Below are 20,543 nucleotides of genomic sequence, written 5' to 3'. Positions count from 1 at the left end.
AGCGCAACACAGCTTTGCAATTTTGGAATAGTGTTGCAACCATTTGAAACGATGTCGCAACAATGTTGCAACTCTGTGTGGCGCTAAAAATCGTCGCCGCGAATCGTCCCGTGTAACATTACCTTTAGTACTGTTGGCGCAAACTTTCCATGAATGAGGTATTAATAATTCTATATTTATGTATCAGATATAATCACCAGCCGGTGACCAAAATGTACACTGTTGTATACCCATGTATTTCAGAATTCTATATTGGGCAGCATGACATGCCAGGATACAACACCTTCTCGTGCTATATAGAGGGCCAACAATACTTCCTGTGTGCAGAGAATAACGAAGTGTTTCTAATGGTAAGTAACAATACGAGTTAAGTAAAATGGCTTAATGTTAGGACAACGTTAACTGAGTTCCAAGGTGATGGAAGTTAAGTTTAGTTCATCTTACGCATACCCCGACAGATTTTATTGCGAAAGGTCGAAGTACTTTTCTGTAAACCTTGCATTTTTTAGAGTTTACAACTGAAGCAAATTCCCCCACAAAATCGAGTATTCCTCTTTTAACCCAGCTATATAAGGTTGCTAAATGGAATGTGAAAGAGCGGAGTTGAAATGGCCCCTCTGCTACTTTGCCCTTCATAATACTCGAGATCATGGTGGAAAATTATCGAACGTGATGATCTATTTTTTGCGCAGAAAAACACAGTCTCAAAGGTTTACACGGCCTAATGCCAGTGACTCACAAAGCCACTCTTTTAAATCGATGCAATTAATATGACACAGTAACGTCATTTTATCATGTTTATCACTTTCTTTTGTGCTTTCAATGTAGAGTTCCTGCGATAGCGGGCCTACTGATGCCAGGTTCATGTTCCACGTTGAAAAAGCCAGTAACGTTTTCTGCAATATAAAGTCGGCTGTTAATCCAGAAATGTTTCTGGTCAGTGATGAGTCAGGCAAGGCAGCCATGAGGCGGAAAAAGGGCCGTACAACCTACGACAGACAAGCCTGGTTTCGATTTTTAGCAGACGGTGACATGGTAACGACTCCAGTTGGTGCAGAAAGCATCTTTAAAGCCAAAACGTTTGAAATCCAGGAGGCTGTTTTTTGTAATTAAAGAGGAAAACGAATAGTCCTCAACAAGATCCTGAAGTAAATGTTTCGCAATTAGCAACCCTGTAAGCGGTGGTTATTTTTCGAGATAGGTTAAAACGTAACACAAAAAAATCAGCCTCGTGGACATTGTAGCTTAAAAATGTGCCAATATTTTTTGATAAGGTTTCAAGATCTAGTCGCTTTTAATAATAGCTTGTAAATAAATTTAAGTACATAAACTGTAAAGATATTATTTAATGTTCAGCATTTTCTTTTCTGGAATGGTTACTATTTTTTTCATACTGAGAAATGTAAAAAGAATCACCGAGCGCATAAATAGTTTTTTTAAAGTGGCCAAGAAGCAAAGGCATAATCCTACTTAGTATATACACACTCAGTGATCTTGGTGATTTAAGCAATCTGATTGGTTCGCTACCTCGGACTATTCGACAATATTCACCTCCTAGCGAGTGGATAATGTGAGAGCTCGGTTTTTTTCCCATTTTCTTAGAGAAAGATCTTTTAGAAGTCGACAAAATCCTAGGGTTGACTTTTTTTCAGGCAAGAAAATACTTCGAAGGATTCAAAACGGCGTTTTTCCATTTACTGTTGTTGGGTTTTGTGCTCGATGGATTGTTTAAAACTTTCCCGTTTATTCGCCTAGAAGAGGCCGTTTCGTGAACTCAACGTTTCCTAACAAGAAAAATTTGGCCCAAAAACGAATTTTATTTATGACAAACAAATATGAAAGCAAATGTTTGCAGAAATTCTACGTTTCAAGTAAACACGAGAAAAATGCTACATGAAGACGACGTCTTACCTCGAGGAACCGAATCGCCATTTTTGTCGGCACTTCATGCAAAGAACGACACAACAAACCTTTTCGGCTATAAACTTGGCGAGTCAAGAGAAAACAACAAAGCTCTTCTTTTCTTTTCAGGTAAGGAAACAATTCAAACTTTTAGCGGTTCCATTTAAGTCATTACGCTGTTGTTTGCGAAGTGATAAGCTTGTGAATTGCCCTGTTTGAAAATTCTACAAAAATCTAGCTAAATCTATTTTTAAACTGTCGCGTGTCTAGCTGACCTGATCTGTCAATCAAATCGTACTTTTGAATGGTTTCCTCTCTGATTTTGTTGAGATCACTTCGTGTGTATTTACTAAAACAATTATTCTTTTCAATCTCGGTGAATAGTGGCTTTAGGAATATTTACCTCGCCACTTTGTGGCTCGGTAAATATTTTGCCACTATTCACCTCGATTTCAAAGAATAATTGTTAAATGTATATAGTGTCATCTGCTCTCTCTAGTTGTAGTATAAACCTTTAAGCTGCTGAGATTTATACATCTTTCTTTTTAAGGAGCATCATGTTAATAAAATGGTATAACGAGGAGTATTTAATTTATGTTGAACAAACATACTTTCCTCAGTGACATGCAGGCAGGAAGTATTTATATTATAAGTTCATGGTCAGTTTCAAGGTTAATTAGCCATTTCCAATATGCTACAAGCAGTGCATATGTTGTACTCAAAGAGTACTGTACATGTATTTCTATGGAATACTTAATAGCTGTGTTAAAAAATAAAGAAAGAACATCTACATTTAAAAAATGGCGGTCAATGTGACTTATTCCTTGCTATGGATAGTGAATAACCAGTACCAGTATCAGGTTCGTAAAAAGTCGCTAGAATCTCTTCGGTTATGTTATTTTAATAGACCTTGTCACGGTTTTCGACGCCATCTTGACGAGTAGGCAAACGCGTGAGAAATTACAGTGTTTGAGAATCTAATGTCGAATAATTTCCGTAAAACGGCTGTTATGAAAAAAATATCAATTGTAAACTAAAGCTACAAAGCAAAGGATTGTCCTAAAATATTTGGGGGGTGTACCTGTGCTTAAATTTCTCCACAGGCTTGCTTTAGTTTTTCCATATATTTGTCTGTAATTTTCCCGGGACTTTCTTACAGACAAATGTATAGAAAATTTTAAAAAGTGGTTCTAGGTCTTCTAGAGCTTGTAACGCCCTCAAATTTTTTCGGGAGAATCCTTAGGAGTAGACCTTTAGTTTACAAATCACAGTTTTTTCAAAGCAGCCGTTCTACGGAAATTACTACTCGTCAAGATGGCGTCGAAAACCGTGACAAGGTCTATTGAACTCGTCAATGACCTGAAAGCGAAATGAAGTATTCTCAGCCATTTTTGCTCGTACTGGAAACTGTAAAAGAAAGCGATTCGCTAAAAGGGAAAATAAGGGGCGCATTATGGGCTCCTGGGAAAATGAAGTGTCACAGTTTTGGTTAAATCATTTACTGACTTCAGAGGAGTGGAACTCCAAACAAATGGCAGGAGCGTAGCCAGGTTTTTTTTCAGAGGTACGCACAACTTACCCCCTGTAATACATATCCCTGACTAGTACATTTCAGTGTGAGTATTGTCAATGTTTTACATTCAAAATATGCGATAAATTCAAACTAAAATGTTCTAGTCTTGGAAAAATTAGCATAACGTCAAAACAGTGAATGTTGTAACGCAGATTTTTGACCGGTTCGTAGGATAGGTTTGTCTTGAAATTTTAAGGTGTTGCAGTGAATCAATCTTGATGAAAGTTTCAGAAGAGATTTTAAAAAAATCGTTCGAGTCGTTTCGGAGATATACCAGAAAGCGCTAAAAGTCCAAATTCTGAATGAGGTTGCACTTTATACAGGTGGTGAGAAAACAGGTTAGTTTTCAAGATCCGGCAAAGTACACCGAAATTTCCTAGCATCGAAATATGATATTAAGCAGCATTTTGACGCTACTTAAGAATAATTTGAGTCATTTATAACGTTTTTATTAAATAATCTATCACGGCTATTGAAAATTTAAGGTTTGAAATATATTTTCGTTTTAGTCGAATTCAAACATACAGAATTTTTTACTTCTTTCGGAGATTGTTTGCTAAACACCAAACTTTAAGTTCCTAGTGTTGGAATTTCAGTAGCAGGTCTAGATCACACAAAATTCGGCTTTTATCACTTTCAAAGTTTTTTGTTTATTGTTGTCATAGAAATATTGATTTTACTTAAAACTACATTTTCACAAATTTCAATCCATAGCCAATTACTGGTGAAAATTTTATAGCGCTCGGGCAAGGAAAAAACCACTTTAAAGGCGATTGAAAAATATCGGTATTGCCTCTGAAAAACTGTATCGTGGATTTGTTTGCAATAGTTTTGAACTCACTGTTTGAAGGAAATACCAACTTTAACGGGAGCTTCGCTTTAAGGTCTGGCTAAATCTGTATATTAACAAGACCAAAGACTAGTGAACCACAAAAGCAATTCTCATTTAACCCACCACAGGGTACGTATAGATTTTTGGATAAAAACCCAAGGCTTTCTCCAGACTTTTTTCCAAAATAATTTCTTTTTACAGGACTCAAGGTTATCAAATAGTTGATCAACAGAGACCTGGAAAAACGTAGGAACCAAGTTTTCCTCATGATGTCGTAGCTACGGCCGACCGAGATCAGATACGATTTGAAAAAGGGGAAAAAAATTACTACCTTATCGTAGCTTTGAATGAATAACTCCAGAGGTTCTACCATTTTTCCAGATTTTAACCATATTTTCTCGAACTAGAAGACATCACGTCCTTTTACGCATTCAACGCACTAAAAATCTAGAAACACTTAAAACTGTAAAAATAAAAACTAAAAGTCTTGAGATATATTTCGCTCTTCGAGCCTCCTCAGTCATTAAGAGCGAATGATATCTCAAGACTTTTAGCTTTTATTTTCACAGTTGCTAGATTTTATGTGCGTTGAATGTGTAAAAAGACGTGATGTCTTTTTCTAGTTGGAGTTATTCTAACACATTCCTGGCCTTCGCGTTCAGAATTGTTTAGAAATAACTATATTTTCCGACTTTTTACAGGTCTGGATTATTGGTTTACGAATTTCAAGACTTTTTCAAGAATTCAGGACTCTGTACGAACCCTTCCACCACCCCTTTGCCTGATCAAAACAAAGACGAAACAGCTGGACTGCTTTCCTTACAATTTTAATCAATTTACACTTGTACAAAAACAAATTAAATAAAAGATACATTCATTATATTAGAGACTTGCATTACACCGCGGCCTAAGCCTAAAACAAAAAAGAAGATATTCTGTCCTTTCAGCTTAAAATTATTATTCACAATGAGTCAGCTAATAACACATCGGCTACACTGTGTCTGAAAGAAACTTGCATGAATAATTATGTAGATCAATTCAGGTTTCTGGGAAACTGCCTACCTACCCCTCCCCTAATCCAACATTTTGCCCTTAGGGGAGGGTTAGGTGGGCAGTTTCCCAGGAGGCTGTCCAGTTGCCTGTTATGTTTCTGTTTCTAGAATTTCTAATAAAATACATTGGGCTGCCAAGGGGCAAGTCTTTCAGAGAAAAAATTGAGTCAAGTTGCAGAGGCGCAGTTTTGCAGGCCACCTCCAATGCCAACCCCCCCTTCCCCATTAAAAAAGTACACCAGAATAATGGTCCTTTCTTTGTTAATTGATGTGTGCACGGAATTTTCTGCACTTATTTTGTGACATGAATCATTTCTAGGAAATACTACACTCCTCAAAGGAGTTCACAACCTATAACAGTTTTTACTGATTATCATCAGATAAAAATATAGGTGGAGGAAAACAAGTTACTTAAGTTATACTTGTCAGAATTCTTTAGTCTTTAGGTTGGTCAGTAATTGCCTGTCCACATAACTTTACTTGAAGGTATTTATCAAACAGTATCATCTGCAAGACATAAAACTCAAGGAAGTTAATCATGTTAATGGATGAAATTCTACATTTAACAACCTGAGGGCAAGGACATGAGCAGAGCAAGGTCAGGCCAAATAGAAAGGAAAAAAAGTAACTGCACAAAGCCTTTGATTTGCCATGGTGAACGGCAGCATGAGTCACCCTTAAATTTTGCACATGACGAAAATCCACTCACATCCAAGGTGTTGAAAAAAATTGAAGTTTTCATTGGCTATTTAGTAGAGACTTGGATTGCTCAAAAGAAAAACTAGAAGTATACAGTCAACTCTTGCCAAACGGACACCTGTCTAATAACCTGCCATCAGGCGGTCTTCTTCCTGAAAACAAAAGAACACCTGATCCGCGTAGGTTACCTCTCTAAAATGGGCAACTCCCGACTGCTTTTCAGTCATTTTACTGTCGGTAACATATCTCCCTACTCTTTAAGATGGACAGTTAGAACTGCATACCATTGTGCCATGTTCATCTTAGAGAGAGCTACTATTGACCGTAGAATCAATTACTACACATAATTACATAAATGTAACCCATAACGGTAATTATAAGAACCTACCTAAACAGGCCCTTGAAATTTGGAGCATTAAAATGGCAAATTTCTGCCAGCAGGTTCTTAAACCACTAGGTTCTTACATGCGGGTTTTTACTGTTACAGCTAGACATCTTGAGTCAAAACTGCACTTACCCTGGGTAAGTACCATGTAGATTTCTTTTTCCCTCTGTCTCTTATTTATTTACTCATTTTGATTTACAGTATATTAAAACTATCTGATTTGCTCTCACCCACCTAGATTAGCCATGCTATTTGCCAGTAGAGCTGTTTGTAAATTCTCCTCTTTAGTACTGAAAATATTATACACTATAATATACACTTACCATGGTACCACCATCTTGTTTTCTTGGGATTTTTATGACAAGTTTTTACATACCAATTATTATCAGGGGGAAGTTTCTGAAAGAAAGACAACAATATTATTATACCAGTATCTCCATAAAATTCCTAACAGGGCTCGTTAGGAGCAAATGTATGAAAATGTAGTCAGCTCTTAAAATATTCACTTTAATTTTTCTCTTGGATTTGTATATTTAGTGGGGCTGAGACTCCAAGTATGTACATTTTCACTTAAACATCCATTGCTTGGGACTTACAGGTGTTGCATTCAATGTCAAGCTCATGGCATCAGCATATATCCTGTGGAACTATGACATTTTAAATTACAAACATCGGTGCATGGAGCAAGGCTTAATATAAAGTATTGACTCTTCGACTCAGTTGATATCAAATTCGGCCTTTGATTGACAAGTATGCAGCACAAAAGACAAAATTACAAGGAGAATCTAGCAGTTGAAAAGAATTAAGTCACTTGTTTTTTTTTTCAACCACATTTAATCAATGATCACGGCGGTATAAAAAAAAAAGTGAGAAAGTCTTTAATTGACAATATGTAATTTGTTTAGAACAACATCAGTGAAAATAATGAAAAAAAAGCACTTTATTTGATAACAATGTATTTAGCACGTAAGTACTAATTGACTGCCCTTTTACTTGGTCATCCAAGCCATGCAAAGGTCTAGCCATTTGTAGGACAATGGCAGAACATCATCAGGTATTTTAAGACCCTGACTGAGTATTGGTGTGGCCTTGGGAATTGAACCCACAACCTCCTGCTCTGCAATCAAGGGTTCTACCAACTTGGCTAATCCTGCCACATACAGTCTTGTGGATCAAGAAAAAGCTCTATAATATCTAGCCCTTTTCGTCCCTCAATAAAACATCTCACCTTTTCTTGACAACTACTTAACATGCTGACAATACTGAGACAAACAGACTCAACAGAGAGCGCAGGTGACCAATCATCTGTTAGGATTGACAAGCAGATATGCCCATTACTATACACATGAGGGTGTACTGGAATATTGGGACCTCCAAAGATAACCTGCAACAAGATGTTCATAAAAAATCTACTTAACAGGCTCTTTGCAGCTTGCAGTGACACAATGCTTGATTCAAAGCACAGGCATGCTTAGGGGGTAATTACATGAGACCGGGAAGAACTCAGGCCGGTGCAAATTTGTAATTTTTGCAGTCCTTTACATGAGACCGGGACGAAACACTTCGTTGAGTACAAGAGACCAGGAGAAAAACAGGAGATTCTTGTAGCTATATAACTTTCTTAAGTCGATCTGTATTTAATATATTATTCACTAACTGTCCTAACTGGTACACAATTTATGCCTATTAAGACAGTGAGTAGAGAACCGTAGATTTTACTGCTCCCAGAAAATTGTAAACTTTATCTAATGCTCATCTGGTGGCATGTTAAATGCATATGTTTCGGTTAATGTGAGGGATAGCACCATTTTGAGATGCTGTAAAAACATATATTCAATTAAAGCTACTTCCAAGTCTTGTTAACAGTTATTCATAGCAGTGTTCTTACTTTGCTAAAAAAAGCAAAAATGATGGAGCCATGCAAAGAGACATGCTATTTATGGACCCGGACTGAGTTTCATTGCCGTTTTACATGAGAACAGTATAGTCTTAGACTGGTACGCAAATAACTTGTGTCGGGTCAGCGACCGACACAAAGTCAGCCCGCTCTGAGTTCGTTTTAAGGCCGGTCCCATGTAAACGCAAGAAAAGAAATGTATGGAGAGCGGTACGGACTCATGCCGGTCCGAGTTCGTCCCGGTCTTATGCAATTACCCCCTTAGATTGGGACTATGTATGCTAGGTGAGCTATTTTGCAAGTAAGTCTATTAGAATGCTGAGACCTGAATCTATGCAAGTGTGCTTTTGCTAGCATTGGACGATTCCAGAAAATATCCATACCATACCACGGAAGGCTTTTTGGAATTCCAAGGGCAAGGAGGGGTTCTTTGAACTGGAAATCCGAAGGCAGGGGGGTTTGCTTACGACTGGAATTTTGAAGGCAAGGAGGGGTTTAATATCTGGAATTTTCACAGCAGACAGACAATAATGTCTTCCTTGAAAACGCTTATTTTATGAACTTAATCAGTTTGCAAATAAACAAAACGTGGGTTGTACATGTACATCACTCTCCAGAGGCCTTAATGCTACAAAACATTCTTTTTTCTCTTGTGAAGACAGCCTCATAAATTGCTTTGTCCATTCAATGCGAAACATGGTTTTTTAACCAAAGATGCCATTTTAATTTTTGAAGCTTGTGGGATTGGTAGTGAGTGTGCTGACCCCGAAGGATTCAAGATGGCGGAAATAAAAATACACTTAATTGTAATATTTTCCGTGTGGACACACGTTCATCACAAGATATTCTTATTTTAATGTTCTGTACTAGTTTGCTGCAATATTAAGTTAATGAAGGTTGCATCTGTTGAACAGCGGTAAAAAGATAACTTCCATTTTTTTTTCAAAATTTCATTCCAGAGTTTCTAGAGTCAGAATGACTCCCTCTGTAACTAGCTGTACTGAAGTACAGTTCTAAGTAGAGTCATTTAAAATATTTTAGTGTAAAATAAGCCAAATTTGGCATATTTACGAACCCTGCCGGGAATTCTGAAGGGTTGTCAAATGAATGGAAAATCTGAATGGGAGTTGGGGGGGGGGGGGGGGGGGGTTAATGTAAGGCGTCTGTGGTATGGTATGGATATTTTCCAGAATCACCCATTTAGTACAAAAGCTAACAGTGAAAATACTGGATACATTTGTAGTTTGTGAGTAAAATAGCTTGGTAAGCCAAAAAGGAATACTAGTACTGATCTATTTAAAACTTCATCCTAAGCTAAAGGCTGTCTTAGTCCTAGTACCCCCATGTTTGATATTTACAAATAGCATCACAAGTTTTGATGCCAACCAACAAAATGAGAGATTAAAAAGAATATAAGAAATGAATAGGCTTTCTAGCTGTGTTTAGCTAATTATTAGCCACAATTGGCAACAAAATTGTTGAGACATGTACTTAAACAGGTAACTTCAGAGAACAAAAGAATCCACACCCCTCCCCCTCCCCTCCATCCAAAGTTGGGGTGTTTGTTGTTTTCTTTAAGTAGCTCGGACAGCTGCACAAAATTGCATGGAGGGAATGGGGAGGAAAAGCTTTAGTATCCCCTTTTGAAGCCATTAAAACGGCAGAAAGCCCTTTTAGGGCGAAGTGTCCTAACTAATTTTGTCGCCGATTGTAGAAAGCCAACTTTGAGGTGATTGAAACAAAGCACTTTACTTTTTATTAGTGTTGGACTGTCTAAAAACCAGGGTTTGTATGAAAAAATTGCTGTACAATGAGGCGTGTGGTTCAGCGACTTTTTCCATTTTGCTACATGTGGTATTTTCTCCGTTATTCAAACCAACACAAAATCACACTGCTAAGAGTAAAAAACCCAAAAACCTTGGTATACCCACTATGAGCTTTTATATAGCTGCTTTTCCGAAAGTGGAAAGAAGCACAAACAAAACTTGCTGTTAAATGATAATTTGCAAGTATTATCATTCAGTGAAGGATGATTTATCATTACACTTTTTACCTCTGGTGATTCAAATGGGTATCTTGATCCAAATTTAAACTCAAGTTGAAACTTTTCTCCATCATATAATGTACCTAGCAAGAAAAAAAAACAGAACCTTACATGACTGTTATAGAGTTTCAAGGATGCAACTTACCTCAGTATTGACAAGTCAGATAAAAAACTGATAAACAGCACTCAATCAAACTCTGTAATAAGACCAATCAATCATCAATCTTAACCCCCAAAATAAGACCAATCTCTACAGAAAGTACATTTGACTGTTAAAAGATACAAGATCAGTACATCTACACGACCAGCATGACAACCTAAGGCCATTCCAAGAGAGGGGGGTGGGAATATTTAGACTTAAACTGCATTTTGGGTATTAAAACTCATAAAACTCCCATTGCATTCAGTTTGATATTTGGATACTTCTATCAAAATAAATTATTCTAGGTTTTTAAATGAACCGTCTGGTTTATTATGAAATGGAAACATTTGAGCCAACACACTTTTCAGGTCCTTTATGATAAGCTGGCCATTTTTGAGTTGACCCAAGTTTCTGCTTCATAGTGAGGCTAAGTGCGAAGTTATTGATTTGAAAATGATTTTTTCATTTTTGTGCAAATAAAACACAAATATTTCACAAGAAAGTTTTTGCACTTAGCCTTGAATTGAAAGTAAGAGTTTTTCGAACTCAGAAATGGTGTATTGTATAATGACTGCGATTTAATTTTTGTCAAAATGTAAACCAAAGACCAAACAATTAACCCTAACAGAACAGAAACAACTTAATTTAAAGCTTTTGGGTGCCACCCCAACAAGGCACTGCCAGATTCTTACCATAAAAAAACTTTTGTCATCGAAACTCTACATCCCCAGTGCAGGACAACTTGTTATAATTTAAACATTACAGAATTCCGCCTATTGAAATGTATCAGCTGTAAAATCTCAGGTCCCATAACTATTTGCGAGCTCACAAGGGATGCTGACGCATGTCGCGTCCCTTGACCCTCTGAGTGAAGTGTTAGCTTATTGTTGCCATGAATCAGAGATAATTTAACTTAAGCAAATCGATAATTTGTCTTCTGATAAGATGATTGCGACAAGCTTGTGAAGGCCATAAGTTAGATAACTCATTGGGTTATTACGTCACCTTCGTTAAATAAAGAATATTGTATTGTATTGTATAGTATTTTATTGTATTGTAAGCTTTAGTGCTACTCTCTGTCTATTTATTAGGAACTGCAATATATAGCTCAACTTGTAAATTACTTTGACTGTATCCAATCTTTTAAGGATTTAAGCCAGGAGAATGTACAGAATGCCAGAAAAACAAATATGAAGTGGAATTGCCGTGCTCAAATTTGTTTTCATCAGTATGCAAATTACCTATTCTTTCGATCAAACTGAAATATCCTGGCATTTTTACGTCTTTTAAATTTTCTTCCCTTCATTATGTATTCTTTTTGTGAAAGTATAATTCTTTCATGGGAATTTATGCTTTCAAAAGGAAAAAACTTTAAAGAAACATTGTGTTTACAACCATGGTAATTCCTGTCTATTTTGCTTCACTTACACTTATAAATATGCAAATTACACTTCATTCCACAGATTTTGCTGGAGACAAAAATGTCTCCTTTGATTTCTTAGGTGCTTGCCTTTCAGACCCCCTTTTTTATTTTGACTATCAGAGTTTTTTAGCTTCGCTTCAGAAGTTTCATTCCAATGTTTTACAGAAGGAAAGATATAAGAAACTCTGTAACTAAATAAAGTCGCGCAACATGCTTTAAGACCTCATAACTTGATCTTCCTTGTATCTTTTATTCTTCTACTGTCTCCAAAACAATCAACATGTTCACCAATTTCCACCTACACATAAGAGGAGACATTTGATTGACAGAAAAATTTGCATTTACTATTGACAATTGTTTCAATAGGCGTGATTCAGTAATGTGAATTATCAAAATTTAGGAGGAGTAGCATGTTGTTTATTTGATTAGTCCCCAGCACATTCTCTGCACCAAAAAGTTACTTTTTGGTAACAAGAAACAATGGCAGGTGCAGCAGTACAACCTGTTACATCTTTAGTGTAGAAATACCACAAATGTGCTGTAACTAGTATAAAATAGCTTAGTTTCAGCGGTATATGATGACTTCCTTCTCATAATAAATTAACTTTTTACATGTTTCCCTTTGAACCTAGAGTCAGCTTATCTACATTAAAGATTCATAACCTAATTGCATAATATCATCTCAAATCGTATCAACCATATTTATTTATCACGTGTAGCAATGAAGCTTGTCGTTGTGTTGACACTCTATATAGGATTCTATCCTTTCACATGAGCACAACTCTTGAGTTTTTCTGAACAGAATATATTACAGAGACGTATTTTGCAATAACGCTGACCTAATTCTTAAAACTGGATCTGGGAGTAGATTAAAAAGTTTATTAATAAAAAGCTTAAGTCAGCTTAAATTGAAAAAAAATTGCATGTAAGCTTATAAGCAGGACTCGTTCTGATTTTTTTATGTAAGAGATTTCTTAGGCAAAAAAAGAAACAAACAAACAATGAAATATTCACCTGGGGCTCCATCTACGTGTATAATCCATCTGAAAGAAAACAAACAAACAAAAAAACGAGAGACTTAGGAGAGGCAACGTTTACGGAAGTGGGTTTAAAAATGCAGAGAAGGTGAATAAGAAAGTAGTATAGTTTTGTCGGACATAACAAAAACCAGGAACCACGTTTTACTGGCTTAAAGTCTCGAAAGATGAACGAGATACTTACGTAGCCAGGTTTGAAGACACTGAATCGCTATCTAGATGCATTCCAGGCGGAGGTTTTTTCTTGATTTCCAACAGCTCCTTCTGTAGTCTTCTCTGCCAAGCCGCCATGTTGTAACTCGAAAACTTTGTTATCGTTGCCTCGATATCGCGTTGCCTCTTAGGCCTAAGCCTTCCCCTCTAAGTCCTCCCCACTACTCGTCCGGCGAAATGAGGTTTGTGTTCTCCTGATCCTTCTCTGGTTTTAATGCAGATCCTTCTATTGTGTGGGTTTTTTGTGAGAAAGGTTTGAGGAGCCAATTTTTTCAGACACGTTTCGGACCTTTTTTTGCCACTGGAGCACATAACGCCTGGCTTGATATCCAGCCGTTTGATTATTTGGGGAAGAGGGGAGAAGTCAGGTTTGTTGCATCTTCGGTGAGCGAGAAGGAATGCGGGCGCACAAAATTAATAGTTATAAATAGAAGAAGGCTGAATGCGCAAAAACCAGTAACTAACCTATAGATAAATTATGAGTAATTCATATTGCATCTCACAAATGAAAATGAAAAAAATATTAATGTGTACAAAATGCTTTGCCAGCTCTGTGAACTATTAAACATGCCTTTATATTCTCGTGGGTTTTTTTTTATATTGAAATACGAGGGTGTGACATATAATTTATACAGGGGTGGAATAACAGATTTTATTTTTAGCTTAGCAAAATGATCGGTACCTGCGACTGGAAATTGAAAGGAAAATTATGAGGAGTTGTAACTGAGCAAAAATTTCACTCGTAAGAAACTGAAATATTAATAAAAATAAATAAAACTGATAAAAAGAAAACGAGCACTTCCGTCTCTGCAGGCTTGTCCCTACTTGCTTGTTAACGATAAAGGCTCTTGTCATGATTTAAAGTAGAGGAGAGTCGCTTTTGCCTGTGAAAACAGCCATATTTCCGGTTGACGCTTCTCTCCACTTCTCGGTGTATGAAACAGAAGCCGCAAAAGGCGTCTGCTCACGGAGGCTAGGCTAGGCTAGGGTTGTATGTTGGAATACACACGCCTTTCTTCCCTTGATGCTATGTATAGGCTTTGAAAAATTGTGCTTGCAAAAGTATCATAATATGTTACTAGCAGTACTCGCACATTTCTAAAATTATGTCAATATTTATGCTAGTTTTTGTAATTTATGCTCAATTTAGCAAAAAAGCTGAAATTATGCGTCTACTTTTTACTTTAAATTTGGTGAACACTCTTCAATAACTACGAAACAAACAAGTAGATGGGATGCACATTTGCCCTATTTGTCTGACACTTAAAAACTTAAACAATAAATGAATAAAGCCATCTTGGGTAACCGACGAAATTATGCCCATGGGATGAGTCATGTGGAAAGAGTCCAGTGTCACTTCCTGTGAAACCCAGGTCCTATGAATGTGACAATAGGAAGAGAAAAAAATTGATTTTGTTGACTTTAATTTGCCTGTAACACTGATCTCGAACCAAAACATTGGTTTCATGATCAGTAAATGACAATTTTGAGACACAAAACAGCCAAGAGCGCAAATCATGCTAGTAGTGCTTTTTTTTTGCAAAATCCTGGCAAAATAGATAACAATTATGCTCGTATTTTAAAAACATTAACCTAGTACAATCTATCAAAGCCTAGCTATGTGGACAAATTTATCGATCTTTATGCCTGGAGCGATTGAGAAACATGTATTCAAAACTGGAGTCAGGGCGGTAAAGCGAAGGCCCAATTTCGTCAAAATTCGCATCGTGCGTTACCCTGCTAGCAGAGTCGCTTCGATCTTTCCTAGATAAGTCGGGAAAGAGGAGCTAAGAGGAAGGCGATCCTCGTGCGTGGAACGTGCGTATAAATCGCACAGCGAGGCAGAAACACGAGTCGGTTTTTTATATCAGCTAGGTAGTCGTGTAGTCGTGTGTATTTTAGTATTTTCCACGTTTTTACCTTAGGAAGTTTTCTTTTTCTTTCTTTGGCAACAAAGAGAGGAAAATTTGTAAAATTTTATACTCAGGTTTTTTCCCCGATCAGTTTGTTGACTTTAGTCAAAGCTTTGTCATTAGTCATATCAGTCTACCGTCTATATATTCTCAAGTGAGAGTTTCTGCCGTTGTTAAACTTTTGATGCTTTCAGTCCATTTTAGGCCGTTATCGATTGTGCGAGCATAACTTTTGGCATAATTCGTCACTACGAGGATAATTTCCCCTTTTTTTCGAAAAAAAGCATTGCTAGCATAATTTGCACTTTCTGCTACGTAGTTTTGCAGAAGAAAATTGTCATTTATTGACCATGCGACCAATTCTTTTGTCACGAGATCAGAGTTACAGGCAAAGTTAACGAACAAAATATTTTTTTTTGCCTGCTTATTTTCACATTCATGGGACCTGGGTCCGACAGAAAGTGACCCACGATTCTTTCTACAGAACTCAACGCATGTGCCTAACTGGCTCGGTTACCCAAGATTGCGATCGCGCGTTTAATTTTAAACTTGTCAGAAAGTTTTGTTCTTTCAGTAGTTCACCTTTTTACATTCACTTATCACTGCCTTTACTTTGCAGGACAGTGATACCCAGGGAATTTATAATGAACTTACCCTGAATTTCAGACCATTACTTCGAGTCGTATATTCTCCCTCAGTCAGTAACGTCGTTACTGAGGGAGTAAAAACCAGAAACCAAACTCGAAGTAAACGTCTGAAATTTAGGCTATAATGAATTATGCACTCGTAAAATTTCTAGAGGCAAATAGGTTAAATGAGTTTGAACTTGTTTGTTGGATAGCTATTGAGGTGTTTTTACCAAATTTAAAGTAAAAAATAGAACTTTAATATCTGCATTATTTTGCATAAAAGAGCATAATATTGAGCATAATTTGAAAAAAAAAACTGCTACTTTTACTCAGAGCATAATAGATAAGCCAGGCTTAGAGCATTTGCAGTGGAAGCCTAAGGCTATGATAACAATTTACGGTATAGCTTTTCGTGCCAAGCCTTTATCAGCAGGTTTAATAATGTTCCAGAGGACCGCTGAACGTCTTTCTTCTTTCTCCTAAAATGAACTTGAGCCTCGACATAGCCACTTAACCAGTTTCGTAAGTAAATTCTTGTGGAACTGGGTTCGCCCGCTTCTCACTAAAACAAAATTTACGCGTCCATAATAGTCAATTTTAACAGAGCATGTTCGATCAAGTTTATGGTCTAACTTTTAAAACAAAATGTGTGATACATTAGCCTGCGTAGCAAGTGTTTCCGTGTAGTTTCGGAGCAAAGAGAGGGAGGACGAGGAATTTTGGCCGCACGAAAAATGAAACGAGAGCCAAAAAATGAAAGAGCGGGGAGGGGAATGGAAGTTTCTTTCCTTTCTTCCCCACCAACCCCCCCCCCACCCCCCCCCCCCCCCATTTTTCGCGCGGTCATTGACTCTCTTTTCTCGTTCTTTGCTCCGAAACTGCACAGAACGCTTGCTACGCAAGCTAGAGTTTTTGTTTTGGCCGCGCGAAAAATGGAACTGGCCCCATTTTTCGCGAGTTTTTTCTTTGCTCCGAAACCGCAAGGAAACGCTCGCTACACAGGCCTGAACATGAAATATAAGCCTTCCTAATTTGGCAGGTATCCACAAAACGCGCGCAGTAAGCCATGATCCATATTTCTTAGACGGAGGGAACCCAAAAAGCCTGCATAGCTGCGGGATTTATCGCCACGCCACAACTATACTTCATTCCACGGTTGCTTGTTGTTTTTGTTACGCCTGCAAAGCCCTGAGAAGAATAGGGACGAGTCAAATTGAGGCCCTGTGCACAAGAATCCCGATATTTTTGAAACCGCATATATATATATAGATATATATATTTTTTACACCATTCGGCCTTCCACTCGAAACTAGTAAATCTCCAGAGTAGGCCCGTCCACACGAATTTGGGTATTAAAACAACTATGCGGTTTCAAAAAATGCCGGATTCGTGTGGACGAGGCCTGACTTCGCCTCACGTGCGTGACGCCCGTGCTGAGTTGTTGTTCTGTTCACTACGCCTGTTGTTTTTCAGTTGTTATTTTGACGTTCCCGTACCTTTTGCTGTCTTAGTTTCGTAAGGTCCCTATAAATTAACATAGAATTTGCCGCGTTTACTTACTTGTTTAAACGTTCCTTGTGTCGCTTTTTCTTCATCTTCCTCTTCTGGTTCTTGGAAAGTTTTGGTTCTAGTTTAGATTCTTGCTCAGAAGCACTTGTAGACTGTGATCCACTCACTGGCCGCGAGTTTGTATTACGTTCCTGGGCAAAATTAGAATTTGTGGTTTCCTTTGGTGTACGTTGTTTTTCTTCTTGTGAAGATGCCGACGCTTTATCTAAAATTCCCTTCTCAGTAACTTCAGGCTGTACATGATATAACGATGTAGATTTCTCGCCCTTTAAGTGCAGGTCGATGTTTGATGAAGCGTATTCTACGAAAAGAAATTATAAGTAGGTTGAGTATGATCGTCTGTCGTGCTAAGGTTTCTGCCGGTTTCACTAATCTAAGAAGCCTGGCATTCGCAGCATTTGATTTTGTACACTGCTCCCTGTCTGTTCTCCAGTTTGTCTTTGTCCTTGACAATAGACCTTGTCACGGTTTTCGACGCCATCTTAACGAGTAGGCAAACGCGTGAGAAATTACAGTGTTTGTATGAGAATCTAACGTCGGATAATTTCCGTAAAACGGCTGTTCTGAAAAAAATATCAATTGTAAACCAAAGCTACGATGCAAAGGATTGTCCTAAAAAATTTGGGGGGCGTACCTGTACTTAAATTTCTCCAGAGGCTTGCTTTAGATTTTCCATATATTTGTCTGTAATTTTCCCGGGACTTTCGTACCGACAAATGTATAGAAAATTTAAAGAAGTGGTTTTAGGTCTTCAAGTGCATGTAACGCCCTCAAATTTTTCCCGGTGAATCCTTAGGAGTGAAGCTTTAGTTTACAAGTCATATTTTTTTCAGAACAGCCGTTCTACGGAAATTATTCGACATTAGATTCTCATACAATCACTGTAATTTCTCACGCGTTTGCCTACTCGTCAAGATGGCGTCGAAAACCGTGACAAGGTCTATAGTAGGTAGTCGTCGCAAACTGGTATCGGTTTTTGTGCAACACGTATATTGTAAGGTTATAGTATACGTGCGATAGTTTACTGTAATTACTGTAAAATTCGAGCTACCACAAAGTGAATAACGTGCTTTATTAATATATAGGCTGTTGACAGCCCCTATTTTTCCGTAAGATCGTCGAGATCGAGCGCTTTGCCTTACGGGCGGCCATCTTGGATGAGTGTCTGATACGGAGTGTATCAGTGTGGACAACGCGGAAAATTGTTCCTGATTTGTCAACTAAAATGCACGTTAGACGTGAGTAACCCCTGCTTTAAGCATTATTGCTGACTACCATCTACTCGAATCCACTTGACTACTACTTTTTGTAGCAAATTATCCAAAAGAAGTGTTCTGGTGAACATAGGGGAGTTTACGCAACCACCCCGACGACAGCACTGAACACGTCACTAATAAAACGTATTCTGAATTATTTCAAGCTTCATCATCATTCTTCCAACGTAAACCAGATGAACTTGACAGATGTAGACGAATTCTCCTGGAGTTGAATTATTAGAGACCGCATTCAAGATAAATGAGAGAAGGAAAAAGTCGTTGTCCTTCGTTTTGGTCCTCCACAAAAGTCATAGAACGCAAAATTAGACAATTTCACTTTGTAGTCGGGTATTGACAACAAAGAAATGTACCAAAATGTGTTGCACGGGCAAGGGCTGTTATTTTGCACATAAAACCTGTTGGGTTTTGACGTTCTCGTGGCCGTCGACATCGCGGTTGCGAGAACTCCCCATTATGGGGACTGCGTCTAGTTTTTAGGACTTAATAAATAGAGTTTGAAAGGGGTCGACTCAGCTGAGGACGTATCCCTTTCCGCAGCTAGGGTCAAATGGTCTGCAAAGCGAGAGGGTGCAAGAGATCCCCGGGTCAGTAGCCCGCTTCTCGAAAAGCCCGGGTAAATTTTCAGGCCCTAAAGGCACATTTCAAAATAAATACCTGTTGAATGGTAGTACACGTCCCTGCTCACCAGCTAGTCAATTAAGCTTCGTTAACTGATAGTTTCATTGTATCATTTTCAAAATTATTGAACGTTGATCTTGAATGCAAACACGGCAAACAAAAAACGGCTTTCCGGCCCCGAAAAGTTACCGGTACTTTCGAGAAAACAGGCCTCAGGACCAATACTTAGGGTTTAGGAATAACTGGGAAAAAAGGTACTGCTATTGCCGGCCCTGCAAACCTGGACATAAGTGCCGAAAAGGTGCTAGCCATTCGTTTTGCTCGGATGACCACGTAGTAATGATGTTCCCGTCTCCAACGGAGAACGTCAAAACAGTATAAACATATTGCTAAACACATTGACACTTCCATGAAGCAGGATATTCCCCCTTGTGTAAGACTACAAATTCAAAGGCTAAAACAAAGTTTTGCGTATCCTACCTTCCTCGTCACTTCGCTTTCGTTTTTGGCCCTTCTCTCCTTTAGAAGATACGTTTTGAAGCATTACACTTTCGGTATCATCTTCAGAATCGGAATTCAACCCTTCCTCGCATGGAAACAACTTGTTTAAGACTCGCTGACGAAAAACTACCAAGGGAACAATAACGGCGGCGTTAATTCCTCGAGTTTCGCAGTTTGGTCGAACTATTAAACGAGGTATCCTAATGAAGTTTAACTTGGACACATGCATCTATTTTAAAAGCAAAATTTGACTCACGAAAACAGTGTTTTTGACTTGATTCAACAGGAAAAAAAATGTGAGTTCCCAACATTTCACCTTAGGCTAAGCGGCTAGTCTAATCCCACAAAATACAGCCAAACTAACTAAGCCTGAGTGAATCGTGGCGGTTCCGATTGAAGGTGTAAAAAGAAACTATTAATATTCACCTGCCACCATAGCGCTCAAATAAAACGGCTGGCCGCGCGCTGATTAACTCGAACTCTATTTTTGACCAAATCTAATCCCCTATCCCGAACCCCCACGGCCGGAAACTGAATGAAGGGGAGATCTGGACCGGTTTCGACTAAACCGATGGAACCGAAGCCTAGCTCCCATTCGTAAACGGTCGTTGCCATTTTCAACGGTCGGCGTAAGTACTGATGACCAAGCCTTTACTCATGATAGAATTAATATATTCCCTGGATTAAATTACAATAAGGTAAATAAGGAAGGAACGACGTTGAGGCCCAAGTTGAATTTACTTTAAAAGTTATGGAAAGGGCTCGGGTCACCTATTATTGATGTAAAAGTTAGGAAAGACAGTTTGCTAGTGTATGTACTTTAATTTTGGAGAATTT

The 20,543-nt window shown here is 38.0% G+C and overlaps 2 protein-coding genes across 2 annotated transcripts; both read right to left on the bottom strand.

Annotated features, from left to right (window-relative positions):
* Positions 1-5,115: 5,115 nt before the first annotated feature.
* On the bottom strand, positions 5,116-13,329 carry LOC140952149 (ubiquitin-conjugating enzyme E2 W-like). Its single transcript, XM_073401576.1, has 6 exons — positions 13,171-13,329; positions 12,964-12,992; positions 10,394-10,467; positions 7,672-7,827; positions 6,767-6,842; positions 5,116-5,866 (listed from the first exon to the last, which is right to left on the bottom strand). The coding sequence occupies exons 1-6, from the start codon at positions 13,275-13,277 to the stop codon at positions 5,853-5,855; spliced, it is 456 nt and encodes a 151-aa protein (XP_073257677.1). The 5' UTR covers positions 13,278-13,329; the 3' UTR covers positions 5,116-5,852.
* Positions 13,330-16,003: 2,674 nt separating this feature from the next.
* On the bottom strand, positions 16,004-19,935 carry LOC140953393 (uncharacterized). The gene is made up of 3 exons (XM_073402877.1): positions 19,686-19,935; positions 17,302-17,611; positions 16,004-16,303 (listed from the first exon to the last, which is right to left on the bottom strand). Exons 1-3 carry the CDS (start codon positions 19,933-19,935, stop codon positions 16,252-16,254), a joined length of 612 nt encoding a protein of 203 aa, XP_073258978.1. The 3' UTR covers positions 16,004-16,251.
* Between the last annotated feature and the right edge of the window lie 608 nt (positions 19,936-20,543).

Source organism: Porites lutea, chromosome 11 (assembly GCF_958299795.1).
Source record: "Porites lutea chromosome 11, jaPorLute2.1, whole genome shotgun sequence".
NCBI lineage: Eukaryota > Metazoa > Cnidaria > Anthozoa > Scleractinia > Poritidae > Porites > Porites lutea.
Note: the sequence above shows the minus strand (reverse complement) of the source record. Positions and strands in the feature narration are given on the sequence as shown.